We start from the raw sequence: 19,681 nt of genomic DNA on the forward strand, positions 1-19,681 counted from the left end.
GGCCAAACCTGAGTGGTGCTGCATCCTGCTTTAGCCATTGGCAATATTGGGAAGTATGGCCCAGTAAAATAGGCTTACCTACATGTTGCAAACAGCAAGCTACATGAAAGTCTTGGGAGGCAGCGTCTTGTGCTTATCAGTCAAATCTAAGATGGACCAGTAATGAGTACTCCAGGGTTCTGTCTCTGCTCTGCCACAGATTCACTGTGTGACCTGGGGAAAATCACTTAAGTGCTATGTGCCTCAGTTTCCCCACCCGTAAACCAGGGATAACAGCATTTACTTATCTCGCAAGGTTGTTGTGAAGTGTAATCAACCAACATTTGTATGATGCTTTGAGATCCTTGGAAAAAAGATGCTTTATACATGCAAAATATTATTGCCTTTATGAACAAATATCCCTGGTGTGGCAGTGTCTCTTTAAATCAGATATTGGAGCTTGAAAGTAACAGCTCTGGTTCCGCCAATACAATTGGAGCTGACCTATGCACAACTTCCTCTCTGTACAATGTCTGCAACTTTCTGGAGGCTAGTCCCCACTGCACATAACTTCACCCTCCTGCCTTCTCTTAGAATGATCACGCTTTCCCAAGCAGAGTTTGCTTTGGAACCAGTGCAGGCCTGTGTAAATAATGGCTTTGTTTACAGAAGATATGAGTAAGTTTAGGCAGCAGGGTTGAAAAGAGAAAGAATTTTTCTTAGGGGAGGAAACCTCTTCTGAGATAAGGGAACCTGTTAAAAGCTAGTCAGGTTGTTTGTCTACAAGTATTTGGTGGGTGTAAACACAAAGGCAGGAGCAGAATGATTTGGAATGGCACAATTAAGAGAAATGGGTTGAAAGCAACAAAGAAAATCTTATGCTGATTATCAAGAAGAATATTTAACAATGACCTCTATTAGAGTTAGAGCTGAGTGAAAATCAGAACTTCAGATATTTCAGCATCTGTTTTTGCCCCGATTCAGGATGAAAAAAGAAATATTGACATTAGTCACAGAATGGAAAGTTCCAAAATATGTTGAAGTTTCATTCAAAGCAAAATGTTTCAACATTTCTGAACTGAAATATTTCATTTCAATTTGTTGAGCCAAATCAAAGCAATTCACTTGGAATCATTTTGACATTAAACTGTACCTGCACCCGGTGCTGTGGTGCCTCAGTGGAGCTGTAGTTTGGATGCCTCTTGCCCTCATTCTGTCCTACAGCCTGGACTTTCCAGCCAGACTGCATTTCCCATGATGCACCTGCAGTCATGGATTCCCATGGTGCATCAGATGGGTTGGTCAGAGAGGTGACTACAGTGCATCATGGCAGATGTAATTTCGCTAAGGAACCCACCCCAGAGCAGAGAATCAGGCCACGGAGCACTGCAGTATCGAGGTGGATGCAGATGAACTGACTCTAAATAAAATCTTTTGGTTCAGTTCAACAAGCCACAATGTTTCAACTTGGTTCAAACTGACCTGCAATGTCACGTAAGGCAGGTTTCTCTGAATGTAAAACACTGTAAAGCTCAGTGAGACCCTGGGTCTGAGCACCCCTATCCTTTGGTGATGGTGGAAATCCAGACCTGGATTTTGTGATTAGCCCCCATCTCTCTGATAATGTTCCCCCAAGTTGAACATCCCTGAACTTTGAGGAGGACCAAGGTATCAGAATCCCAACTGTGATCCTGATCTGTCCTCTATAACAGGCTGAACAAAACCCCTGGATCCAAGCACCCATGAAGGCTCAGAACTGATCTTAATTATGTGGCTCGGAGCCATCTTTAGTGTTAAAACACTTTCCCCCTTATTCCCTGCCCTCTGCTAAACATATATAGAGAGGGAACTCCCACGCTGTTATACAAATAGAGAAGATAATGAGAGCCAGAATCTACAATGAGTCATCGGCCCAGGATCTTTGTCTCCTCCCAGCTTCTCTTTCCTCTTGTCTTGAGTACATATGTGCATTTGCATTGTGCCTCCTCCCTCCAAAGGTGCTGGACTGTGTAATGTGTTCACTCGCTCCACCCCACCTGGCCACTCACTTATATTCATTCCCTCTTGTTCATGAGATAGGAGCTGTCCTGTCCACACACACACCACCACGCTGGAGGCAAATGGTGATGGCAGGAGTCGCAGCTAAGTTGTCCAAAGAGAGAGCTGTATTAGAAGGGCTTGGCTCCAATGAGAAGGCAGTGAAGTATTTAAATCAGGATTATGAGGCTCTGAGGCAGCAGTGCTTGCAGTCTGGCACTCTGTTTAAGGATGAAGAATTCCCAGCCAGTCCTTCTGCCCTGGGCTATAGGGACTTGGGGCCATATTCCCCTAAAACGCAGGGTATTGTCTGGAAGCGACCCACGGTAAGAGAGCTTCATCATTACATGTTTTACTAGATTCAGATCAAATCAGATTCAACCTGAACTTTCACTCCAAAATCCAAACTGAATCTGAGCTGGAACTTTCTTGAAGTCTGGAAAAGGCACAGATTAGCCTTCCCTTTCATTCTTTGCCACCTTTCATCATCTCCCTTCCCCCGCCCCTTCTAACGAGAAGTGAAAGTAATGGAGTATCATAAAAAAAGCTGCTGTCCAACTTCAAGCCCTTTGGGATGGGAGAAGCCCCAGAAATGCAGAGGGAGAGCCTGCTCTCGTAAGATTTCCAGCACCACGCTGCCGATTTGAGAGGTTTCAGTACAATTGAGAAAAGCATCTGAACTTTTGATGCTTATCCAAATGGAACCTTCAAACCTCCTGGGAATTGTTGGTCGCCAGTTAAAGCTTATTACTGGTGTCATGTGTTTTCCGGTATTACTCCAGGAAAATTAGGCTTGTACTAAAATAAAAATTTAAAAATTCCAACCTCCAAAATACCATAATTTGAAGAGCTGGTTGAAACGTTTTAAATGAAATTTATTTTTAATTTTAAAAAACAGGCTTTTTCATAGAAAAAAAATTAGTGTTGTCGATGAAAATGAAAAATGTAGGGGTTTGTGGCTTTTTTCGTTTTGTTTATTGGGTTTCCTTTTTTCCCTTGTTTCTCTCCCTTTCCCTCTCCCTTTTTCCTTCAGTGACAAAAGGAAAAACTGGTAAAAAGGAAAAAAGAATGTGTGTGCACAGGGGAAGAGCGGGGGGGGGGGGGAGGGGAAGTGAAACTGTAACACTGAACACAAACCTCCTCCAAGATGAAAAAATTAAAAAATGTTGCAAAAATTTTCAAATGAATGAAAAATTAAAACTTGCTGCACTAAAATGTTTTTTATTACAAGTCTCCACCCTAACCCCCTTATTTTTTGACAACCTCCTAATTTGGCACTTGAATATTTCATGCGTGGGTGCTAGGGAAACATATCTTGTATATGTCCACACTTGGCATTGGATGAGAAAACATTTTAACTCACACATTTGAATTAACATGTTGTTAAACACCACTCAGTGCCTAGCGTAGACAAAGAGTCACGATGACCAACATGTTAGCTGGTCATGGACAACCTTAGGGTTAACACCAAAGATTAATAGAAGGGCTAAATCCTCCAGCTCTGAATGGTGCAAAGCCAGCCTGGGCAGGGGCAGGAACTTTTTATCCCCTGCACGTTGCAGCAAAGTGGTGGAAAGGAACCTGGGGGAGGGACAGAATCATAGACAATCTACAACTACAAAGCTCTGCTGGACTATGCCCTGTGCATAGAGGCTGTGTAGAACACTACTGCAGCCTCAAGGACGCTGTAGCAACCACAAAGGATGCGGTAGCAACTACAAGGGCAGCTCCTAACCCTCCATTTATTAGTTCACCTGAGAAGGGACCAGGCTCTGACTCTGACTTTTGAAAGGAATGGAAATCTTCAGTGACAAGTAACATGCTTAAAGGTCTTGCTCATTTCCCCCCCTGGATTCTCTGTTCTGCAGGGGGTTTTCTTGCTGTAAGCTCTGCCCTGGATTCTGGGGGAATGAAATTACCCTTCACCTGATTTTGTCTGAACTGGACAGAGTCTGTAAGTTCCTGCTGGGAAAATGTCCAGTCATGAAACAAACACTCAGTGCTAAATGCACCCCCGCACCTGGTGCTTAGTGCATCTCCGTTTTATGGACAGATATCCTTCCATCACAGGCCTCTTTTCTGTGCTTTGTCACTAGGTTTTGTATAAAATTGATTGGAGGAAAGTAGACAATGCCTAGGAAGATATTTACTGTCTAGTCACTTGGCATAGATTCAGAAATGACAGGTATCGAAGGGTACATCTACACTGCAATTAAAAACCCATGGAGGTTGGTGCCAGCTGACTTGGGGTCACAGGGCTCAGGCTAAGGGGTTGTTCAATTGTGGTGTAGATGGGACCTGCCCCCCTCGCAGAGCCCAGACTCCAGCCCAAGCTTGAACATCTGCACCACAATTAAACAGCCCCTTACCTGAGCCCTGCAAGCCCAAGTCAGCTGGCACCGGCCTCTGCGGGTTTTTAATTGTTGTGTAGACGTACCCTAACTGAAAATGAGTCACGCTGGACTTTTTTGCCATGAGGTGCTGCTGCAGCAGAGATCTGCAGTATGTGGGCAGTTGGGAGGGGGCTGCTCAGTGCCCCAGCCCCCTTCCTACACCCTACCCACCCAGAGAACAGGATACTGTGGGCGGGGCGGTCGGGGTGGGGTTGCTCGACAACGGGCCAAAAGCAGGCATAAGCAAAGCAAGTAGCACCTCAGAGAGCTTTATCTCATGCAAGCTGAGACTCAAAAGCTGACCCACCTTTCTCTCCAGCAGCATGACTAAAGGGAGAACCAGCTAATGGACTAGTTCTCCTCTCAGGCATTGTAGGAACCTCTCTTGCTGGGGCAGCATAAATCATAAGACCCACCCTGGCTCCCCCACCGTCCAAAGATGCGTATTCTGAAGCAAGCTCTCTGTCAACAGGGCCCAGCTCCCACTGGGAAAGAATCTCAGCTTCTCTCTTAACACCTACACCCCAAAAACTCTTCTGTATGCTGCTTATCACCTTCATTTAGAAATTCAGGTGAAGTGCTCAGAGCAAGTGAAGACTTTTGTCCTTGGAGAGAGTAGGGAGACTTTAAACTATGTCCTAGGTTTAAAATAATTGGAGGATTTTATTCAGACTTTCCAAACATTGCACCTTTGAGCAAGTACAGTAGTGAGTATGGACAATTTCATCCCTAATTGTAACTCGGCTATTCAGACTTGCAGTGGAGAGAGAAGACATTCTAACTTAAAATCCCTGACTGGCCCCAAAATAAGATTCTAAAAAAGTGGGAGAATTACAAAAGCTAATAGCAATAGAAATGTTTGCATGTGTATCCTTTCAGTGCATTGAAAATAGGTGTGGGAAGTTCAAACACAAGCCCAAATAACAGCAGGATGCTGGTGCCTGAGTACCAGGAAGTGAAACTGACCAACCTTGTTGAATTGACTGAGCCCAATGAATTGCAGAGTAAAGAAAAAGGGCCAAACCCTGAAGTTCCTTCTCAGTTTTTACTCACTCCCTATTCAGGCAAAATTCTTATTGATGTCAACGGCAGAAATGACTGAGTAAGGGCATCAGGATTTGGCTCAAAGGGTGTAAAGTACATTAGAATTTAAAGTTCAGCTGAGTTTTCATAACCTGAGATAAAAGAAAAGGAGGCTTGTGGCACCTTAGAGACTAACAAATTTATTTGAGCATAAGCTTCACTGAGCTGTAGCTCACGAAAGCTTATGCTCACGTAGCTCACGAAAGCTTATGCTCAAATAAATTTGTTAGTCTCTAAGGTGCCACAAGTACTCCTTTTCTTTTTGAGGATACAGACTAACACGGCTGCTACTCTGAAATCTATAACCTGAGAAGTTGCTAATAACACAGTTAAAGAATATTTTTCCAAAGCGTTTTTTAAATCTTGATCTTTTATGTTTACATTTCGTCTTTTTCTGGATTTTGAATTGAAATAGGTCAGAAACAAACTGCAGCTTTTGTCAGACTGCCAAGATTAACATGAATTTAACAAAATTATTTTCAGGAGTTATGTACCAATCCTCAGTTTATAGTTGGAGGAGCCACTCGGACAGACATTCGCCAAGGGATCCTGGGTGAGTAGAGTAATTGAGCAGAATTTTGCTTGTTTGAGAGACAGGAAAATACCTTTTGTTATTTGAAAAGCCATGTAACACACTAGCTAAGTGTATTCCATTCTGCGCTACACAGAAGCAAAAGGACAGGACCTACTACTTCTATCAGCTAATGGAATTACTCTTTTAGATCAAATAATTGAAATCCGTGCTGAAGGTCTCAGGTTCAAACCCTGCTGATGATCAACAGGAGGGGTTTTTATATCATTTCCCCCCAAACTCAGCAGCACACATAATGCTCATTCATTCCTCTTTACATAGCAAGTTTGAAGTTCAGCTATTTTTAAGTTATCACTTAAAAAAAGTAAGAATTTTTTTATATTAGGGAAAAATATGTGTTTGTGGGATTTTTTAACCCTGTCATAACTTTACAATAAAAATTTGTTTGTTTGTTTTTGTTTTAAAAAAACATTGTCATGTATTTAAAATAATTGGGGGATTTTATTCAGGCTTTCCAAACAATTTCACCTTAGAGCAGGTAGTGAGCATGGACAGTTTCATCCCAGAAGCTCAATATTTCCGAAAGGTCTGAGTATGTGAGAACAAGGGGTTAAAATGGAAATTGTTTTACAACCTGAATAACAGTGGTCAGTGCTATATCTGCCAGATCAACATACTGGCAAGACAATCCATCTGGTCATGGCCATGAGTTAGGAATGCTGACCACGTCATTCAGAAATTAACGGAGCACATCAGCTAAGCAGGGTCACCCTTAACAAGTAATTTGTTCCAATTTCATGTTGAACATTCTATTTCTACAGCATTTGGTGCAGAACAGTAGCAAATACTGGAGAAAGAAAGGGGAGACCGTACACCAGGCACACAGTTTAAGTATAGCAGGGCAAGGTGGCATCAGACATTTCTCCTTGAATGGCAGAGCAACATTGATGAACATTTGGAAGACGTTTTATCACTCATCACAGCAAAGCTGACTCTTCCTTACCCGCTTTTCCAATGCTGCTTTACATAGAACTTTAATAGGGTCTTTAACTATTTTTTAAATTCCTTTTTAAGGCCTTATTCTAACCCAACACATGCTTTCTTTCTTTGCTGCCCAACTGATAAGATCCATCTTTGGAAAACAGCAGCAGCAGCATTCATTACAGGCTTTCTTGCCAACACACACAGCCTAAAATTCTGAAAGCCCTGTAATAAGAACGTGATAGATTAGTTAGATTGCATCTGAGCTCCCTCCCCTCCAAGGTGCTTACTGCAGTAGTTCTAACCTTACCTCAGTCTCATCAATTCTGCAAATAAGATTCATGCCATTTCTGCAAGTCATTGACAGTAAATGACACAAGTGCTGCCCCAGTGAACACAGCTCCATTAAAGCAATTGCTAGAAAATCCTCAGTGTGGTGTGTTCCAATTGCTAAAAATAAGAGGCACAATCCTATACTTGCTCCAGAATATTTACTCACTTATGGATCTGGGCATAGGAGATCACTTACTGCATTTTCAGAGGGTTGTTCAGTAAGAATAGTAAAGGCTTCATTTCTTGTCAGCATCACAGTTTATGAAGCTTCTGTAATGGATGTGAATTTTTTACATGCCCAGAACACAAACCCCTTTTCCATGGCAGTTTACAAGCTAAGGGACTGGAGCATACTTCCAGCCTTGTCTAGTCTGACATACAGACATAACAAACATCGTTTTGGTTAACACCTTAAATAGAATGCAGGCTCCCTCAGGGCCAGTTGTTCCAGCTCCTTCTTTACCTTCTTCATTTCAGCCCCCGCGTGGAAGTCTGACGGCCTTGCGGCATTTTGTAAACAGAGACTTTCACCATGGACTAATGCCAAAGTAAATCACATAGCAGGAATAATAAAGATGGGCCAAAACTAATCCCCCTCCTCTGAACTAGAGGGTGGGGCATGTTTCTGAGATTTCCTAACAGAGTCCTGTAGGGAGAACCCCAAAGCCTGGGAGCTGATCACCCCATAACTTTTGGGGAGGTTCTTGAAATCGGAATCAAAATTGTCTGGCTTGAGCCCATCTCTCAAAACAATCCTCTTTGGCTTGTGGGAAGGGTAGAAAATCAGGCTGATAATATAATGCAGGGCGGCTTGCATCTCTGAATAGAATCACTTCTATCAGCTCCACAGTACTCTGTCTCTTTATAAAAATACATACATACATACATACATAAAATTGACTTGAGTTTGGAGCATAACCAGGGAGCAGATTTTTTAATGTTCAGGTGGTAGTTGCTTAACACTGCTGAGGCCACAGTGGGCCTTTTTGTTATTTAATCTAATAGCTTGAATATCAAAGTGCTGATTATTAAGCCCTGTATGTAAAACACTTTTAGTGAAACAAACCTTGGTTACATATTTACATAAGTCAACTGTGTGACTCACTGACTAGTCCCTTAGGGGAATAAACTCCATTTTTTATATTTCTTTGTGACATGTTTTGCTTTTAAAAAGAACACTACAGGTCTGAGCTCATAGGAACAAAAGCAGGAAATCCAGAGTTACAGTCTCACTCCATTAAACTTTATTTAGTTGACAACAGCGTAAGTTAGATGAATATCAGCATGGTGAGTTTGATGGGAACTTGAAAGACTGGAAATATTTTAAATGCACTCTTTGAACCATTTCTTTTTGATGGCCTCGTTACAACTTAAAATGCAGAGTCACACACACTCTATTATTTAAAGGTGACCTCTGAAGTTTCCTTATAGCTATCCAAATAAGTTAACCCCAACATTATTTGCTGAAGGCCTCAAATAGCAAGTGGCAGAGATTTATTTTTGAAAAATAAATAGTATTTTACATCCACTGGGATGAAAAAATACACTTAAAATAGCTTTCCAGATCCATGCCATTTGCATGTGTAAAGTGCCGTTCATCCTGAAGGCTCCTGAAGCACTGTACACACGTCAGAAACAGAGGGCCAGATCCTCTGCCCGTGTACATGGGTGTAGCTTCATTGAAGCCAATAGAGCTATGCCTGTTTACACCAGCTGAAGATCTGTCCCATGCACACTTTCTCTCTATGTGTAGCGATTATATATGCATAGATAAAGTGCTCATTCAGGCAAAAACCTAGCTGGGAGAGATGTCTTCTAATAACGGTGGATCTGAACTGTACTCCGTATATTTGGGGATTCTTTTTGGCCTCTTAACACAGGAGTTTGCTTAATACTAGTGGTTTCTGTGACAGGTTTCACTGTATAATATGTTTATAACCCTCATAAAGCCTATCTCCATAGGCTGTGTGGTTTCTGATAGCTGCTATATCACAGACTGATGCATTCTGGGGATCAGGGGATCTGAGGCCAACTAGATAGACTTTGAGGAACCTAAAAGCCTATTTCTTTGTTGAATGTACCTTTGCACCTCTTCTATTTGCAGCATTTAACACACAATTGTAGAGTTTAACTCATTTTAGTATAAAACTTTAACAGGCCTCCTTTAAAAGTAATAAACTTGTTGATCTAATGTATTGTAATCCACTGCACTGCGGAAGTCGGGTAGTCTAGTCTGTGTGCTGTGAGCTCCATGGCAAGTGCTGGCAGTGAAGGGTAGAACTGAGAGTCAAGTCTGGGTAGAGGGCAGATGTTGAAGGAAGGGATCACAGGCTGGGAACGAAGAGAGTGAGAGCATTTTGCCTGGGATCTATTCTGAGCTTAAGGGCTTGCTGAAATAGCAGGAAAAGTTTAATACAGAGATGCCTCTGAGCTGCAAAATTCAGACCTGGGTTTCAAAAATTCTAAATTTGGGGAGTTTCTTTCTCTCTCTCTCCAATCTGGGCTTTCAGTTTGGGTCCATCTCTAAGACTAGAGAATTAAATTCTTACCAGTTTAGACACTTTTAGCATTAACGAAAGAAGCCTCTGTGTGACTCTAAGTAAATATTTCTTGTGGATTTTATTTTATAGTCACCATGAGTGCAGCACAGGTGAGCAAATATCATATAATTATACAGGAATCTGAGTCAGAGTTCCAAGATTACCACAGGTTTCAGAGTGGTAGCTGTGTTAGTCTGTATCAGCAAAAACAAGTCTTTATTCAGGCCTAATTTGATGGTGTCCAGTTTGGGAGTGGATGGGTCACTACAAAAACTAATTCCCCACTGCTGATACTCACACCTTCTTGTTAACTGTTTGAAATGGGTCACCTTCATTACATTGGCCTCATTAGCACTACAAAAGTGATTTCCACCTCTTCTTGTCAACTGTTGAGAATAGCCCACTTCCACCTTAATTGAATTAGCTCATTAGCACTGACCCCCTCCACTTGGTAAGGCAACTCCCATCTTTTCATATGCTGTGTATTTATACCTCTCTACTGTATTTTCCACTCCATGCATCTGATGAAGTGGGTTTTAGCCCACGAAAGCTTATGCCCAAATAAAGTTGTTAGTCTCTAAGGTGCCACAAAGATTACCACAGATTTAGCATTCACTGAGATTATTTTATCAAACCAGGAAGCTGATAGCATTACTCAAAGAGAACATCAGTTAGCACGGTACAGTTGTGAAGAAGGAACAATTTGTTTTAAATGAAGGGTGTAGTCAATAAAGTAATTCTAAAAATGACATTGTGGGATTTCATGTTTATTTCTTCTTACAATTTGAGATATCAATTTGCTCACTTCACAAGTAAAAAAAATTGCATATTGCCTGCATCACAAACTCCTGTAACAAACCCCTAACTTATGTCTGAGCTGTTGAAGTCCTCAAATCGTGGTTTAAAGACTTCAAGGTGCAGAGAATCCTCCAGCAAGTGACCCGTGCCCCACGCTGAACAGGAAGGCGAAAAACCCCCAGGGCCTCTGCCAATCTGCCCTGGAGGAAAATTCCTTCCTGACCCCAAATATGGCAATCAGCTAAACCCTGAGCATATGGGTAAGACTCACCAGCCAGACACCCTGAAAAGAATTCTCTGTAGTAACTCAGATCCCACCCCATCGAACATCCCATCACAGGCCATTGGGCAAATCTATCACTAATAGTCGAAGATCAATTAATTGCCAAAATTAGGCTATCCCGTCATATCATCCCCTCCATAAACTTATCAAGCTTAGTCTTGAAGCCAGATATGTCTTTTGCCCCCACTGCTTCCCTTGGAAGGCTGTTCCAGAACTTCACTCCACTGATGGTTAGAAACCTTTGTCTAATTTCAAGTCTAAACTTCCTGATGGCCAGTTGATGTCCATTTGTTCTTGTGTCCAAATTGGTACTGAGCTTAAATAATTCTTCTCCCTCCCTGGTATATTTATAGAGAGCAGTCATATCTCCTCTCCGCCTTCTTTTGGTTAGGCTAAACAAGCCAAGCTCTTTGAGTCTCCTTTCATAAGACAGGTTTTCCATTCCTCAGATCATCCTAGTAGTCCTTCTCTGTACCTGTTCCAGTTTGAATTCATCCTTCTTAAACATGGGAGACCAGAACTGCACACAATATACCAGATGAGGTCTCACCCAATGTTCCCTCTAATTTTTGACAGGCCGTGTGCGCAAATAATTTCTTCTGTGCGAATTGTGCTTCTGTGCAAATTTTTGTGCGTGCGGCATTTTGCCGTGTGCACGGGGTTTAGATCTGTGTGCGTGCGCACACATACACAGTTTAGAGGGAACAATGGTCTCACCAGTGCCTTGTATAACGGTACTAACACCTCCTTATCTCTACTGGAAATACCTCGCCTGATGCATCCCAAGACCGCATTAGCTTTTTTCTCACGGCCATATCACATTGACGGCTCATAGTCATCCTGTGATCAACCAATACTCCGAGGTCCTTCTCCCCCTCTGTTATTTCCAAGTGATGCATCCCCAGTTTATAACAGAAATTCTTGTTATTAATCCCTAAATGCATGACCTTGCACTTTTCACTATCATCCTATTACTATTACTCCAGTTTACAAGGTCATCCAGATCCTCCTGTATGATATCCCGGTCCTTCTCTGTATTGGCAATACCTCCCAGCTTTGTGTCATCTGCAAACTTTATTAGCACATTCCCGCTTTTTGTGCCAAGGTCAGTAATAAAAAGATTGGTCCTCATACCGATCCCTGAGAAACTCCACTAGTAACTTCCTTCCAGTCTGACAGTTCACCTTTCAGTGTGACCCGCTGTAGTCTCCCCTTTAACCAGTTCCTTATCCACCTTTCAATTTTCATATTGATCCCCATCTTTTCCAATTTAGCTAATAATTCTCCATGTGGAACCATATCAGATGCCTTACTGAAATCAAGGTAAATTAGATCCACTGTGTTTCCTTTGTCTAAAAAATCTGTTACCTTCTCAAAGAAGGAGATCAGGTTGGTTTGACATGATCTACCTTTTGTAAAACCATGTTGTATTTTGTCCCAATTACCATTGATCTCAATGTCTTTAACTACTTTCTCCTTCAAAATTTTTTCCAAGACCTTGCATACTACAGATGTCAAACTAACAGGCCTGTAGTTACCCGGCTCATGTTTTTTCCCTTTCTTAAAAATAGGAACTATGTTAGCAATTCTCCAGTTGTACGGTACAACCCCTGAGTTTACGGATTCATTAAAAAGTCTTGCTAATGGGCTTGCAATTTCATGGGCCAATTCCTTTAATATTCTTGGATGAAGATTATCTGGGCCCCCTGATTTAGTCCATTAAGCTGTTCAACCATCAACCTCAGCCTGGACCAGTCCACACAAGAGATCCACCTCCTGGACACTACAGGGCTAATAAGTGATGGTCACATAAACACCGCCCTATACCGGAAACCTACTGACCGCTATACTTACTGCTATACTTATGCCTCCAACTTTCATCCAGACCACACCACACAGTCCATTGTCTACAGCCAAGCTCTACGATACAACTGCATTTGTGCCAATCCCTCAGACAGAGACAAACACCGACAAGATCTCTACCAAGTGTTCTTACAACTACAATACCCACCTGCTGAAGTGTAGAAACAGACTGACAGAGCCAGAAGAGTACCCAGAAGTTACCTACTACAGGACAGGCCCAACAAAGAAAATAACAGAATGCCACTAGCTATCACCTTCAGCCCCCAACTAAAACCTCTCCATTGAATCATCAAGGATCTACAACCTATCCTGAAGGACAACCCACCACTCTCACAGCTCTTGGGAGACAGACCAGTCCTTGCTTACAGACAGCCCCCCAACCTGAAGCAAATACTCACCAGCAACCACACACCACACACCAAAAACACTAACCCAGGAACCTACCCTTGCAACAAAGCCCGTTGCCAACTGTGTCCACATATCTATTCAGGGGACACCATCATAGGGCCTAATCACATCAGCCACACTATCAGAGGCTCGTTCACCTGCACATCTACCAATGTGATATATGCCATCATGTGCCAGCAATGCCCCTCTGCCATGTACACTGGTCAAACTGGACAGTCTCTACGTAAAAGAATAAATGGACACAAATCAGACGTCAAGAATTATAACATTCAAAAACCAGTCGGAGAACACTTTAATCTGTCTGGTCACTTGATCACAGACCTAAAAGTCGCAATTCTTCAACAAAAAAACTTCAAAAACAGACTCCAATGAGAAACTGCTGAATTGGAATTAATTTGCAAACTGGACACCATGACATTAGGCTTGAATAAAGACTGGGAGTGGATGTGTCATTACACAAAGTAAAACTATTTCCCCATGTTTATTCCTCCCCCCCTCCACTGTTCCTCAGACGTTCTTGTCAACTGCTGGAAATGGCTCACCTTGATTATCACTACAAAAGGGATGTGAGTGTGTGTGTGTGTGTGTTTTCTCTCCTGCTGGTAATAGCTCACCTTACCTGATCACTCTCATTACAGTGTGTATGTTAACACCCATTGTTTCATGTTCTCTGTGTATATAAAATCTCCCCACTGTATTTTCCACTGCATGCATCCGATGAAGTGAGCTGTAGCTCACGAAAGCTTATGCTCAAATAAATTTGTTAGTCTCTAAGGTGCCACAAGTCCTCCTTTTCTTTATCCGTGTATTATTATTGTTATTGCAGTGGTGCATAACAGCCCCAGTCAAGACCAGGACCCTATTGTAGGCACTGTACAAACAGAGATGGTCCCTGCCCCCAAAGCTTACATTCTAAGTAAGCCTAGCTCTTTAATCTAATTAGGCCCAATCCTGAAAATGCCTTGACATCGCTAATTCCAGCACCCTCATTGAGCCACATTCAAGTCTGTAGGACCCTGCACGGTGAGAAGGGTCTGACGTGCAGCATTAAGGTCAGTGTTGAACCATGATTCCTTATTTAAGAATACCTGACTGAGGGCTGATCTATCCACAGACTTGTACCAAAATAACTAAATGGGGTTTGATTCGCATTTTTTGTTATTTCAGTGCCAGGCTGTGCGTGGATATCACACAGTTTCATTTTAAATAGGAGTGTTCTATTCTGAAATAAGAATATCCACACATAGACTTGTGCCAAAATAACAAATGGTGCCACTTAAAAGCACTGTAGTTCTTTTGGTGTGAGTTGTGGGTGGATAGACCAGCCCTTAATGTCTATCTAAAATATAGTTATAGTTTGGATTAAAGCTCATGACGCATGCTGGTGGGTGTAACTACTGCCCTTCATTTAAGATAGTAGAAACAGTTAAGTTTCCAATCTCTGGATTGGAAGGGACCTCAGGAGGTCATCTAGTCCAACCCCCTGCTCAAAGCAGGATCACTCCCCAATTTTTGCCCCAGATCCCTAAATGTCCCCCTCAGGGATAGAATTTATATCCCTGGGTTTTGCAGGCCAATGCTCAAACCACTGAGCTATCCCTCCCCCCTGGGTCTGGTGCTGGCTAAAAGAGGTTTAGTGCTGTGAGCAAGGAAACTATTGTTTGGTTCTTCCTCTGTTCAGAGAAATAGGACTTCGTACACTCCTTGTAAATAAACAAGATGCATCAAAAGTCCCTGACTCCATCATCAAATTTTCCTCCTAACTGGAACAACGTGCAAGACCCCATATTTTTGTGATCTAGCCTCCTTTGAAGGAAGTAGAAATGACTGAGTGATGGAATTGCTGGCATTCGCCTAAATGCTAGGACAGAGGGAGATTTCCCCTGGGGAATTCTTGTGAAGGACTTCACTCTGTGGGCACGCATGCTGTCCTAGGGGAACAGGACCTTACATTACTATAGTAAGACTCAGAATGAGCACAGGGAAGGCTTCTCATTTAATTGAAGAGTCTATATAGTTTTGTGCTGACTAAACATTCCCAAGGTTGCCATCCTTGAGGTCAAGCAATTCCCAGCTGCTGACACACAGTAGTTAATGGGGCAGGCTCTATTTCAATAGTTGCAACAGCCTGGCCTGTAACACAGAGAAGGCATTTCCAGACATCACATATGGGGAGAACTCTAACTCGTCCTTACCAATGGGCTGTGTCTGTTCTCCGCTGGATGCTGTTATAGCAGGAATACCAGGAGAGCTGCTCCACCATCTCCTCAAAACTAGCACTGTGTGCTTCAGAGCAGGCCAGCAGCAGCAGCCGAGGAACTTGGAGGCAGGGGAGCCAGTAGCTGGGATACATAGAAAGATGAGGATTTAAATTCCCACTTCAAAAGCTGTTGTTTTCCTCTCCACATCAGGAGCCCCTCCTCTACCACACCCCCCTGCTACCACAAGGACCATGATTAATTCTGCTTCTTCAACCGTGCTCATGTGGGGCAAAACATGTGTGATACTACAGTTCAGTGCTAGCAACGTGTATGGACCCTGCCTGTATGCAAAGCGGTACTGAAATACTCTCATGGTACGTGCTGGTATCCTGGAAACATGGTGACACCAGTATGGCATTTCCTTACCCCTCGGACCAGCATTGTGTGTGTGTGTGTGGGGAGAGATCTTTCTCATCTCCGCTTATATCAGCTAACTTTTTTTTTTTAAGAGCCAGGCCTTAAAACACGAACTACAATGCTAGGAGAGCTATGCATGTTTTAGTTTGAGAGTTACATTTCGCTAAATGATGGGCACATCTATGGGAATTGGTACAAACATGTCTCAGAACTTCCTGGGCAGCAGTTTAACCATCAGCAGTTTCCTAATTAGGCTTCTGATGCTGGGAGGTGCTGGGCACCTTCATTCCAATTCAAGGTTAATCTCAAGCTAGTGACAGTCGAGGGCATGCGGCTCCCAGCCTCTTGCCGAACTGGGTTGGACGTTCTGCTACAGTGAATACACTTATCTAATTTTTAAGAAGTTAACTGCTGCCCTCTGATGTTAAAGCACACACCAGTTTAGACTATTTGGGCCAGATCCTCAGCTGCTGATTTACACCAACTGATGATATTGCTATGTGTGTCCACATGAAGAAACTAAGGCTGGGTTCAACGCAAATATCTCAGAAGTAGTATTTGTTTTCCTGATCTTTTTCTAATGCCTCAGGGAGCCATTTGGGGCCATGAAAGAACATGAAGTCTGTTTTTTTCCCCCCCATGGTATTTCCATCATCCAGAAATTAAAATTCTGTGGGAAGCCCAGACCTTGGATTGCTTCAGTCACATAAATTGCTCCCTGAAGGCATTAAAAAGCATGTAAAAACATGGTCTAAACACCAATAAAATTTGGAAGTGGTTCTGTACCAGGGCCGTCACCCCACTTCAGCCCTGAAAGGGTTAAAAGCCAGCCCTTGGAGAGGGCTGGGGGTGAGAGAAAAGCTTAGGCTGATTGGGGAAACAGCCACAGCTGGGGCCATGCCCCAATCAGGCCACAGCTGGCCCTATAAAAGGGCTGTGAGCCAGGTGCTTAGAGAGTCTCTCTCTAGCAGTGGAGAGAGAAGGATCTGGCAGCTTGAGGGAGATGGGTACCTGGTGTGGAGCAGGGCTAGGGAAAGGCTAGAGGAGTGGGGGAGCTCCAGCCTGCAGGCTTTACTAAAGGCTGGGAAAGATATTGGGGTTGCAGAGGTGCAGCTCATGGTTAGGCAAAGGCAGCAGGCCCAAACCCTCCTTGCCAATGATGACTGGATTACACACTGCAGTCTGCCCCAGTGAGCGCAGGCTAGATGGTGACTGGCAGTAGCCACTGAGGCAAGGTGGGGATAGAGGATGGGTGTTCCCTTGGGAGGGGAGACCCAGAGACTATGGGGGTACTGCAGGGGGCAGCACCCCAAGGTAAAGGGACACCAGGGTCTGGGAGGCACATGGGGGCCAGTGCAGGTGAGACACTGGCCTGCAGAAGGTGCTCTGGAGAGCTAATTCCCAGGAGGTCCAGCAGGAGGTGCTGTGCTGGTGGGTTGTCTCATTGCTACAGGCCCCAGACTGGAACACCAAATCCACCAGTGTCATCAGCCCTGGAAACTTTGGCAGAATTTAAATCAAGATTTGGGCCTAACAGTATTAAAAACACAAAAGCTAGAATCTGCCCACCCCTCCTGGAAAAATAAGCAAAATAGATATATTTAAAAACAAACAAACAAAACAATCCAGCAACTAGACTTCCAATAGGATCTCACAGGGCACTCTACTTTGGCATTTTATTCAAAGAGTATTTCAATTAGTGGTGTAGGACAAAATGAAGGAACTGCAAGGCCATATTTTATTGATGCACATTTCTATCTTGAAACTTGCATGTTCCCAGGTGACTGCTGGCTCCTAGCAGCCATTGCATCTCTTACCTTGGATCAAGAAATCCTGTATCGAATTGTTCCCAAAGATCAGAGCTTCCAGAATAACTACGCTGGGATCTTTCATTTCCAGGTAACTCTTGCTAATCCATCAAACAGGATCAAGATGTGAGGAACAAAAGAAAGATCCAATATTTAGGTAAATGTAGCTTGTCTCATTGCTGATGACAAGTTAGATATTCAGCAATTAAGGTGTGCAAGTGAGATAGACAGGGAGGGGGAGAATAGACTATAACAAAATGGAATTATACATACTCTGTTGGCTAGAATTCTGCTCTCTTACACCTGTGTAAACCCAGTGCTGCATCACTGGTGGCAAGAAAGTTACTCCAGATTAATAACACTGTGATCTAGAGCAGAATGTTCTAGGTCAGGTGCCAACTTTTTCACAGTATAGGCCACATTTCATCTCCACAGGGAGATTGTCCTGTGGATTTGCCTGCCTCCCAAACTTTGTCTGGTTGTCTATCTGCCCCCTCATTTGTGATCACATAACATCCTGGTGGCAACTCCAGCAGCTACTTACACAGAGAATAAATATTAGCTAAGTACACAGGCTTACATTTCCAAAAGTGACCAGTGTTTTTGGGTGCCCCAACTTGAAGTACTTTTTAAGGGGGCCTTATTTTTTCTGTGGGTGGGTGCACAGCACTTTCTGAAAATGAAGCCTCTTCAGGGTGCCTCAAGTTAGGCACCCTAATGTACTTTTCAAAATTTAGGCCTTAATACATCCCAGCTGCCAGCCAGGTCTTTGTGAACACGAAAAGTACTCCATGGACCACACTATGAGAATGTTCTAGATGTTCCTTCCAAGGCAGCAATAACATTACCTATTAATAAACCTTCATATAGTACTTGTAAATGTACCAAAGCCTTACAGAACCTAGTAAAGCAGAGCATAGAAAACACATTGGTCTCTGTTCCAAATGATGTGCAGCGTAATATCGATGGGACAAAATGCAGATATGTTTTCAAATACGGGAGACTGAGGAGAAATCAATGGGGAGGAGCCCAGTGTCGGAAGGATTCCTCAAAGTGGGTTTTCATGAGGGATGTGGAGATGGAGAGGAGAAGATGAATGGCCAGCAAGAAGTGGGACACTGTTCCATAGCACAGGGGACAGTGAGAAGCAGAGAATGGCAGGAGGATTTTTAGCAGGAAGGTAACTGTAGCACACCACTCTAACCACCCTTTCTTTCTTTCCTTAGTTCTGGCAGTTTGGGGAGTGGGTGGATGTTATTGTTGACGACAGGCTGCCCACCAAAAATGGACAGCTGCTCTTCCTTCACTCAGAGGAAGGCAATGAGTTCTGGAGTGCCCTGCTGGAGAAGGCCTATGCTAAGTAAGTGGGGCTAATTCTGAGAGAGGCCATAATAAGTGCAAGGAATGCGACTGTCTCAACCCATGCTGGTGCCAGGCCCAACACATTCTGCCCTAGTGTCAGTCTCTTATTCCTCCTCCTTCCTCTCTCCACACCATTTCTTGTTTCCCACAAACACTTCAGGGAGAACTGCCAATCTTCTGCCCCAAGATGTTTTATCTACTAGTTTCACAAGTAACACTTTTATGTGTACAGTAACAGATTGGGTTCTACACCATTATTTCTGTAATGCAAATGTGTGGGGGTGTGTGTGGAAACTGGCCAGATGCTCCTTGTTGCATCTCTGTTATCTTATTTTCTTCCCCATAGATTGAATGGATCATATGAGGCTCTCACAGGAGGCTCCAGTATAGAAGGGTTTGAGGATTTCACGGGAGGCATCGCTGAGTCTTACGATCTGAGGAAGGCCCCACCAGATCTATATCAGATCATCCAGAAGGCCCTTCAAACTGGGTCATTGGTTGGCTGCTCCATTGATGTGAGATACCATCAGTATTTTATTCTTTCACCATCAGAACTCTGATCTGTGTAGCAGGAAAAGCTCAGGTCAGCAGCAGGCATTGTTACTATGGAAGGGCCTTTTTCAATGCCCACTGAAGTCAGTGGAGACTTTCAACTGATTTCAG

At 43.2% G+C, this 19,681-nt stretch overlaps 1 protein-coding gene across 1 annotated transcript in view; it reads left to right on the forward strand.

Annotated features, from left to right (window-relative positions):
* The first annotated feature begins 2,036 nt into the window (after positions 1–2,036).
* The window catches only part of LOC140909462 (calpain-8-like), a 46,605-nt gene continuing 28,960 nt past the window's right edge, over positions 2,037–19,681 (forward strand). Inside the window, exons 1-5 of the mRNA XM_073338774.1 lie at positions 2,037–2,342; positions 5,976–6,045; positions 17,629–17,747; positions 18,883–19,016; positions 19,365–19,533. Of these exons, the coding sequence (XP_073194875.1) occupies positions 2,100–2,342; positions 5,976–6,045; positions 17,629–17,747; positions 18,883–19,016; positions 19,365–19,533 (735 nt within the window). The 5' untranslated portion in view covers positions 2,037–2,099. The remainder of the gene's footprint in view (positions 2,343–5,975; positions 6,046–17,628; positions 17,748–18,882; positions 19,017–19,364; positions 19,534–19,681) is intronic.

The sequence above is a fragment of the Lepidochelys kempii genome, chromosome 3 (genome assembly GCF_965140265.1).
Source record: "Lepidochelys kempii isolate rLepKem1 chromosome 3, rLepKem1.hap2, whole genome shotgun sequence".
Taxonomy (NCBI): Eukaryota; Metazoa; Chordata; order Testudines; family Cheloniidae; genus Lepidochelys; species Lepidochelys kempii.